The following is a 9,602-nucleotide window of genomic DNA, read 5'->3' on the forward strand; positions in this document are numbered from 1 at the left end:
GGGTGACACCGTGAGTGTTGAGCAGGTATAGACGAAATTCGTCAAAGAACATCTCGTTCCCTTCCTCATAGCGACCGTAGTTCTGGGAGTGCTGCTCCTGGATGCAGTGGTTGGTCAGGTGGCTGGTCATGTCCTGGAGGTCGGAGCTGTTGTACGGCTCCGAGGAAGTCCGCAGCACGCCTTCTCGATACAAATAGATATTGTAATGGTGGTCCACAAGGACCCAGCTCCTGGTAATGCCGTATCGTAAATTGTTAGTGTGGACTTTTTCAGTGAGTTTCTCAAAAACATTTAAAGACTTGCCTGATGTCAAACTTGCGATGTCCAGGCTGCAGAAGTAAAGGTTTCTCCAGGTACTTCTGAATAACATGAACCTGTCCTTGATTGTCTATGTACTCCAGTAGCTGGTTAGCATCGTGCGATATCAGAATGCCAGCGCCTTTTGGAAGACATTTTGTGTCAAAGTAATAAATGAAAGCCACCTTTATTCAACATCCTTGATGCACAGTTTATGGTCCATGTACATCACCTTAATTTGGATATCAAGGACATCAAATAACTACTCAAATGGTTTTCAATATGTCACGTGCTTCAAATGTAGATGCAAAATGGAATGAAAATTTGTAGTGTATTGTATGGTGCTTTATCACCACTTTATTCTCCTTAATGTACTGTTAATCATTCATAGCTGGTTTCTCCCGCTGCTACAATGCTACAATTTCTAGCCGCTCTAATGCAATTTCCAGCTAGACTACTGATAACGTGCATCACTTTAGCACTTAGTTTCTGTTGATGCACTACTTTATATTTATGTTAGCTTAGTGGTGAACATGGCTTCTTCGCTCTATCCTTGCTTGCTGTGTTTTGCATATTTATTTTACAATAACTGTACTTAATTACACTTAACAAATGTTACTAATTTGCTGTTACAGAGGCAGTAAGACTTCAGCCATGATAGCTAGCCAGTAGCCTAATGTAGCTGATGAGGAGCAAGTAAGCATAGCACTAAGCATTCAAGCGACTATTTTTCAATGATGTGACTAGCGACAAATCAAGTGAATTTTGACTTCCCGGATGCAAGAGAAATCGTGTCAGTTTCGTAGTTTTCTTCTTTCACTATATCAGGGCAGACTTAGAAACCTTACTCATTGATAATGGTTATAGTCAGGACTGATTCAGGTTTGCTCCTATTAGGATACCTGAGACATTATTGATAAGCCTGTATCAGACAAAATGTGTTCATAAAAATTCTACCTTTAGCTCCAGCAGATGACTTGGCTATCCACACTGTCCCTTCCCCACTTTCTTTTTTGGAATGATAGGAAGCCAAGAAAACTTCTCGCTCATCCGTCTTGGGATTGCTCTTCAGATGGCTGAGGCCATTTGTAGCAGGCGCCACAGGAGTGTTGAGGTTGGTGGGATAGATGATGTAGGATTCCGGGAACCAGTTGGATGAATCGGAGAGCTCTGGGCTGGTCTTTATTAGCCTGATGATTTAAAAGGTAATTGACGTTCAGCTAATGTAGACTGAATAATTTATTGGCAATTGTATAAAATATACATACTTGACCAGAGAAGCCTTCCTGCAAAGCTTGTCTGCCCCTCTGTAGTAATTCACCAGCTGCACCAGTCCTGGTTCATGACCTAAAGAACATTTTAACACAAAGACTTGAATGTTAAGTTAACAAAATTGCAGAGTAACTGAGGTCCACTGCTGGAAGCGTTGATCCTCCCGACGCCGCACGGGCTAGCAGCCCTGCAGAGTCACTGCAGCTGTCTAGTCTTGAGTGGGTGGACACCGAAATGTAGCACATACAGATTCCCTTTCAGCATAACAACGAAAAGGAAAAATACACATTACCTAGACGCCCAAATGGTAGTCTGTTCCTTTCACCGAGCATCAAATTGAATCTGGGGTTGTCTCTTTTCAGCCTCCTCCACTGTCCAGTAGAAAGGAGGATTTTGGAAACTTCTGCATAAACGGAGCTGTTGTCATCCCGGGTAACAAAAGTGTACATCTGAGAGGCCATCGTCCCACGGTGGATGAAAATACGAAGATCGTCGCGAAGAGTTTGGACCCAAAAACTTTTTTTTTTTTGCTAGGGAGTTACTTGTCTGGTCGGCAAAGCAGCTGGACACAGAGGGTCAAGTGTTATCTCCTCTGACCAGGCCATGGTGAAGATGAGTCAGTCATATCCAGTCCAAACGTTCACTTCACATCCGAATTAGAGAGGATCAATGCCAAATGCAGGCATGTCGCCACTACGTCACAACATTTCATTAACACTGAAAATGCAAAAATGGCTTAGTACACAACAGACATCGACCCAGCAGTGTCCAGTAATCCACAAGGGTGTGACTGGGAGCAGACAGCAGTTCCACAGACTTGTCCAATATGGGCCGAATAGCTGTCAGCATCCGGTTTTTGACTCAAATGGACTGCTGCTAAATTGTCTGACTTAATTTACAATATGATACGATTCTGAACAAACTATTAGAAACTACGACATCTAACTAAATGGCTAGTTATGTATAGGCTACCAAGAATAGTGTTTATTTACTCAACAACGACATGCGTTCCCATTCTGAGCTGCCTCCTCCGGTCGCTAGGTTAAACCTCCCTCGGTCGGTTATGGTTAGTGTAGTTTTTGCTTGCACTTAAAAACACGTTAATACATATTTAAATCTGTGTACGTCTTATAAATATATCAAAAGGAGTTGTATACGTCATTTATATACATATGAAGTTTTTTTTTAAAGCATATTGGTACTAATTAGTATAAAAGTGGATCGTTTGATGTCATGTGCACATCAATTCCCAGAATGCAAAGGGAAAGGAACGAACATTGACCAGACGGCTTTATGCACTTTCCAACACAAGATGGCGCTACAGGTTTCAATACGTAGTAGTGAATGGCGTTGGTACAGTCGTATCTTCAACACTTTAAGTTTGTGATTGCTTTGGTAAATGTACAAAAGTAAAAGTGTTGATAGGAACTAAGTTAAGTGAACATAAGAAGAAAGCGTTGAAAGAAATCGAGTTTCCTCGAGGTGATGTTTAACGACATATTAATATTTTATGTACATTTTTTAAAATTATTATTACTGACTAGTTCAGCATAATTTCATTTGAGTTTCCAATTTAATATTTTGTAAGTGTTCACTGCCGGTTAAAAATAAAAATAAAAAATACATTCAACGTGACCGGAAGTTGCGCGGGACCGATAGAGGAAGCAAATATGGTGGCGGGAGCAAGTTCTTTTCCAAAAGTATGTTTTAAACTGTATGTATAATACGAGTAATATTAGCTTGTGTGGTGTTTATATTTCGGAACAAAGAGCATACCGTCAATAGTAAGTAAAGCTTTGGTTTTCAAATGTATGGAATATTTGCGTTGCGTGCCATGTATGTTCACCGTGTTTACATCGTAAGCAAGCAGATTGTTTCGTGATTTTGACACAATTCCACCGAGTCTGCTATCAAATTAATTTACATTATCTGTGATGTATATGAGAATTTGGGATTGTGTTTACAGTATCATAAAGCTGCAGGTTACATGTAGCCATGGCTTTTGCTGAGGTGTTGCATTTTTCATCACTTTTGCCCCATCTTCTTCACCAGGCTGGAACAGCCCAGGCATGAGTGGCGCACACCTGGACGAATGGCAGAGAAGGTCCTTTGACATTTCATCTGGCAATTGTACACCTGAACAGACGGCCGATGCCTACCGGGCCCACATCCTCTCCATTCAGTATGCATGGGCAAGTTCCCACCTCTCAGAGGCCGCCATGGGCAGCCTGCTCAGGACCTACTCGGAGCGCTATGCCGCAGTGCTGGACTCGGATGACCCCCGCACGGGGCTTAACAACTATGCAGAGAGTGCGCTTCATCTGGCCCGTAATCAGAAGAACCACAGCGACAAATGGGAGTCGTCCCTCACCATGGAGCACATGCTTGACTTGCCCTGCGTGCAGAAGATGATTCAAGCGCAGGCAGGGGGAGAATGCTCCCTAGTGGCGTCAGCAGATGTTAGCATATCTGTTGGACAAGAGGGCAGCAGCAGCTCCTTGTCTGCTTCCACTGCTGCAGGCAGGCCAGAGGGCACATCTTTCAGACTTAATTGGCCACCACAAGCTAAAGCAGAGGTTAATAACACAGCCGGAGTTTCTGTGGATTTAGGCATGTCAGATATCAACTCATCTTCCCGTCCAAACACGAGAGTACAGCCGGTGTTTAGTCATCCCTCCTCAGGTCCTCCTCAGAGCACCACCCGCCCTGTAGGTAGCAACTATCAAACCGGCTTATTTCCTACCTCCAATTCATCGAAACGGAAGAATTTTTACAGCCCTGATGCAAGCGAAGCCAGGGGGCCCCAAGCGGGGGCCAACCCGAGACCAATACGTAACTTCAAATCAGCCCGTGAGCAGCTAATTGTGGATCAACACAAGAAACATTCCCATCAGCCCCAAAGATCAGCGACCTCAGCACCGGCAGCAACTGTGAAGAAATCCCTGGGAGCCAACCGGCCTCGTGGTGCTTTTTCTAAATTTGTGTCTCCTATGCCGCGGCAGGATGAAGAGGAGGGTGCGCCCAGACCCAACTCCAATCAGGAACCTCAGATTGTGGATGAACGTCTGAAAAACTTTGAGCCAAAGATAGTGGAGTTGATCATGAGTGAGATCATGGACCACGGGCCCCCTGTGGTGTGGGACGACATAGCAGGCCTGGAGTTTGCCAAGACCACCATAAAGGAGATTGTTGTTTGGCCAATGTTGAGACCTGACATCTTTACAGGCCTCCGAGGTCCACCCAAGGGCATCCTGCTGTTCGGACCCCCCGGGACAGGGAAGACGTTGATCGGCAAATGCATCGCTTGCCAGTCGGGTGCCACGTTCTTCAGCATCAGCGCATCATCGCTTACGTCCAAATGGGTGGGTGAGGGTGAAAAAATGGTGCGGGCCTTGTTTGCCATCGCCCGCTGTCACCAGCCTGCTGTCATTTTCATCGATGAAATCGACTCGCTGTTGTCACAGCGCACCGACGGGGAGCACGACTCATCGCGCAGAATCAAGACAGAGTTTCTGGTCCAACTGGATGGGGCCGCCACGGCCGCGGAGGACCGCATCCTGGTGGTGGGGGCCACCAACCGACCTCAAGAAATAGATGAGGCGGCCCGTCGTCGCCTGGCCAAGAGGTTGTACATCCCGCTTCCTGAGGGCCCCGCCCGGCAACAGATCGTGGCCAACCTCATGTCTCGAGAGAAGAACCAGCTGAGAGCGGAGGAGCTGGAACGCATCGTGGCAAACACGGACGGCTTCTCCGGGGCAGACATGACGCAACTGTGTCGAGAGGCGGCCTTGGGACCCATTCGCAGCATCCAGCTAGGCGACATCGCCACCATCACGGCGGATCAGGTGCGGCCAATCCTCTACGGCGACTTCCAAGATGCACTGAAAATGGTGCGACCCAGCGTCTCACCTAAGGATCTGGAGATGTATGAAGAGTGGAATAAGACGTTTGGAAGCGGTCGATGATGGACTTAATTCAAGAAAATACATATTTAAAGGGATACTTGACTCATTGAGCCTTTTTCAGCAGTAAGAAGTTAATATTTTGTCCTGAATGAATATCATTATTTTTCTTCTAGAATTAATACCTGTAAAAACAAAAATTTTCCACTTGCTGTCGACTGAAGATGACATCACCTGTGCTGAAGATGTAGGTAATGACGTATCATGGCTCAGTTTGCTGAACAAACCCAGAAAACAGGTGAGCCATGATTGGTCGTTACCTACTTAGCACAGGTGATGTCACCTTCAATTGACAGCAAGTGGAAAAAGTACTTTTTAAAGGTATTAAATGTGCATGAGAAATGTTGAAGCTATCAAATTAATTCTGGACAAAATATTAACTTTTTACTGCTGAAAATGGCTCAATGAGTCACGTATCCTTTAAAGAGGAAGTCAACTCAAAAAAATTCTATACAGTAATATGTTGTTTGAGCCCCCACTAATCTAAACACGTTATTCTGATTAATAATGCGTTTGAAAAATGAATAAAGCAGCAAAAGCCACCTGCTTTTCTCCATCTCGGCGCGGCTATTTTGCCACTTGCTGTCGACTGAAAATGACATCACAGTTGCGCAGGTATGGACCAATCACGTCTTCACTTGTTTTCTGGGTGTGGTCATGTGACATTTGCAAGTCGAGTTCGGTCATGTGACGTTTGCAAGCTGAGCCTGGAGCAACTGTAAGTGGCAAAATGGCCGCCCCCTGCGGCTTGGTTTAAAACAGGTGGATTTTACTGCTTTATTCATATTCCATAAAATAATTTTAATCAGAATACTGAGTTTAGATTAGTGGGGGTGCATAAAACATTGTATAGAAATTTTTGGAGTTGACTTCTCCTGTAATTAAAGTATGCAAGTGACTTAAATTTTTACATCAGTTGATAACTAAATTGGCATACCCTGAGACATTTGTATAAATTTTATTTGTCTGATTACTAAGTAAATGTGCACGTTGCTATTTAGGTTTAGTTGTTTTTTTTCTCTCTGCAATATAGGACATTCTTAGTTTAAAGTTTGTGTTGCAGTAAAATCTAATAAAATAAAATGTTTACCGCACTACTGGCCTATATATATATATATATTTTTTTTTAAGAAATGCATACAATCGAACGAATCAATGTATTGTGCCAATTGTATTTGCCTCATGCATCCGTGACACTGGTAACACACTCCAAAAGATGGATGTGTGAATCATGTCCACGGAAGTTGAGAAACACAGACAGAATCCCAAGAACTGTCCTCTTTTGCGTTCTTCTCTTCCTGTTATTGATAAAGATAGCACAGGACAATCGGTTACTGCAACATATCCCGCTCGGTGAGAAAATGTTCCACAACATTTATAGTACTGACTCGCATGATTCCTCCCACCTTCCTGGTCACCAGTCTTAAGAAAGTGAAGCTGACCACAAACTGATGAAAGGTTTTGAGTCAAGAGCCTCGTCGGTCACACGCACGCCCCTCTGGAAGCGGACAATTATAGAGTGCACACACATGAAATGAAATTGCCATGTAATTTTAATGAAATGATCTTTGCAAATCTGGAAGGCCATGAAAAAAGACTTTCATTTATTTTTCATCTTTTTGTCAAGTCCCTCATAAATATTTAAGACCTGTGTGGCTGGCCACTGTATTTAAACTTTGTTGGTTTGGCCAGCAGCGACAGTGGTCACACAACACCCAAACCCCCCCATCCCACCCCAGTGGCTTCACGGGGACCCCTCACAGCTGGACTGGGACAGATGCACAGAATTCCTTTGGTGCTGCCTGGGACCCGCTGAGTATGAACTCCAAAGTGTGACATATGGTGTTTTCTTCATTTCTATTGTACCAATAAAGGACACATTTTGAATACATGGCGTCATTCTTAACGGTATTGCATTATATACATTTTAATGGGAAACATATTTAAATTTTCTTTTTCATTTTGATCCATTTTAAGGTTAAACAAGATATTTGTGAACATAACCACATGACAAATACCCTCCCCAAACCTTAAAGACAAATTTCTCTTTTTTTTATAAATTTGATTTGGTTCGTGTACAACAAAAAATGCACCGACAGTGTACCAAGACAGCAATTTAACCCAAACTCTATTTATTTATTTCACACAGAATTCTACTTGTGTACAAATGTGTCCCCATTGTCACAGTCACATCTCAAGAAACACTGTGAAACCACTAATTTGCAATGTCAACGTTTAATGTCTTCCTGTCACTCTGCATTAATGGGACACAATTCTTGCGTGTAAAGTCCACCAATAGAAGCATGTTCACACTAGGAAGTAAAATTTACTAAAAAGCTTCTAAATAGACTGGTAAGCACTTGTAAAATAAAGCCATTCAAATTTGAAAAGGTCGATGTAAACCGAATATTTTGTGTAATTTCAGTATTTTTGTTCTAGGTTGCAGCATTTTTCAGGTAACTACTTTATTAGAGTATTTATTTTTCTGACAAGTTTTTAGTTACTATATTTTTAAACAGACATATGTACATGTAATATAGGCTCTTTACATTTTCAACCTCTGATGATGACGATTTGATGTAGAAAAAGACAAATACAATACAGTTTATACAAAAAGTCTACACACCCTTGTTCAAACACCAAGTTTTTGTGATTTAAAAAAAATGTGATCAAAGTTAAATAATTTCAAAACCTTTCCCACTGTTACTGTCCCCGATGACCCATACAACTCAATATAGAAAAAAATGAAATCTTTCAAGAGAGGAAGTAGGAAAAAAAAGCACCTCAGATGATGTTGTGCACACCCTCTTAAAACCGAGGATCTGGCTGTGTGTTCCAATTAACCAAATTCATATTGTTGCGCATGCATGTTAGTCATTGGAAGTGTCTGGAATTGCTGTGTAGGCACAACCTACAGATGTGCGGGTCACGGGAGTCGGGACACACACCCTATAGAGAGCCGATTCACTCGACGTAACCCGCACAGGAAACCATGAATTGCGTTGTAAGAACTGACAACTAAAAATGTCAGGAAAACATTACTAGAAATTTATTTGGGGTAAATTGACAACACTTTAAATCAGGGGTGTCCAAACTTTTTCATTAGAGGGCCACATGCAGAAAATCAGAAGGACGCAAGGGCCACATAATGTTATGAAGAGAAATTGTATTTAGTCCTAAAAATTGTACAAATAATTTATTTGTGCTTTTGCATGTTTACAAAAATGCTACAGTATATAAACCAATTTATTTGTAATATGGCAGTAGGGTTATTATAGTTTTGGAAATTTTCATTTTTCAAACTAGTTTTTATTAGTTTTCAGGGTGGTTCTGTTAGTTGTTATTAGTTTAGTTCTTTAAAAATGCTTAGTTTTAATTTAGTTTGTTAGTTTCAGTATTAGTATTAGTTTTTTTTTTTTAATGTGTATTACTTGTGCGCAATATTTAAAAAACACCATGGTCATCTGAAGGTGCTTTTCTATTGGCTGCTGCTAGATGACATCACTTCTGTGTGACATACTTTTCAAAGGTCATTATTCCGTTTTATATCAAAATAAATCTACTAAAAATCACATTTAAAATCATCCCCAAAGGCCCATGCATTAAATTAATTAGCAAAGACTAAAACGAAGGACATGTTTGCTATAATTATAGTTAGTTTTAGTTAGTTTTGTAAACATAAAATGTATTTTCAGGTAGTTTTCGTTTTTTTAAAAAGCATTTTCATTTTTATTTTATTTCGGTAACAATATTGTTTTTTGAATTTTAGTTTTAGTTAACTAGAATAACCTTTAATGGCACCTGTTTTTCGATACCCTCCCTTCTTACTTTGACCATCTCCAAACATTTTTGTTTTGTTTATTTTATTTGAACTGAGTCAAATGCAATTTTTAGCGTATGCCCCTGGCCACTGAAAAATGGACGGCAAGCTGCAAATGGCCCCGGGCCGTAGTTTGTACACCACTGCTTTAAATGGTGCTTTAAAGAGGGTGTCCACACTTCTGCAACTTCTTAGTGCGCGTACTATGCAAGTTAAGAGAGTATTTTAAGATTAAGGGGGAAGTGAGATGT

At 41.6% G+C, this 9,602-nt stretch overlaps 2 protein-coding genes across 4 annotated transcripts in view; one reads left to right on the top strand and one right to left on the bottom strand.

Moving 5' to 3' along the window:
- The window catches only part of ttl (tubulin tyrosine ligase), a 9,786-nt gene extending 7,159 nt beyond the window's left edge, over positions 1–2,627 (bottom strand). The window contains exons 1-5 of the mRNA XM_077496133.1: positions 1,862–2,627; positions 1,566–1,644; positions 1,255–1,487; positions 304–439; positions 1–230 (exon numbers count right to left, since the gene is read on the bottom strand). The exon at positions 1–230 is cut by the window's left edge and continues 40 nt beyond it. Coding sequence (XP_077352259.1) covers positions 1–230; positions 304–439; positions 1,255–1,487; positions 1,566–1,644; positions 1,862–2,030 — 847 coding nt within the window. The 5' untranslated portion in view covers positions 2,031–2,627. The remainder of the gene's footprint in view (positions 231–303; positions 440–1,254; positions 1,488–1,565; positions 1,645–1,861) is intronic.
- Positions 2,628–2,911: 284 nt separating this feature from the next.
- Positions 2,912–6,625, top strand: fignl1 (fidgetin-like 1). 3 transcript variants are annotated; one of them, XM_077496215.1, is made up of 2 exons: positions 2,912–3,051; positions 3,622–6,625. In XM_077496215.1, the coding sequence occupies exon 2, from the start codon at positions 3,639–3,641 to the stop codon at positions 5,532–5,534; it is 1,896 nt and encodes a 631-aa protein (XP_077352341.1). In that variant the 5' UTR covers positions 2,912–3,051; positions 3,622–3,638; the 3' UTR covers positions 5,535–6,625. The 3 variants fall into 3 exon arrangements, with proteins under 3 accessions (XP_077352341.1, XP_077352342.1, XP_077352340.1); XM_077496216.1 differs by lacking the exon at positions 2,912–3,051 and adding an exon at positions 3,192–3,269; XM_077496214.1 differs by lacking the exon at positions 2,912–3,051 and adding an exon at positions 3,214–3,353.
- Positions 6,626–9,602: the final 2,977 nt, after the last annotated feature.

This window comes from Festucalex cinctus, chromosome 14 (genome assembly GCF_051991245.1).
Source record: "Festucalex cinctus isolate MCC-2025b chromosome 14, RoL_Fcin_1.0, whole genome shotgun sequence".
Taxonomy (NCBI): Eukaryota; Metazoa; Chordata; class Actinopteri; order Syngnathiformes; family Syngnathidae; genus Festucalex; species Festucalex cinctus.

What these genes read in the sequence shown, in the direction of transcription:
- fignl1 (XM_077496215.1), top strand. Translation starts at nt 3,639, where the DNA reads ATGAGTGGCGCACACCTGGACGAATGGCAGAGAAGGTCCTTTGACATT.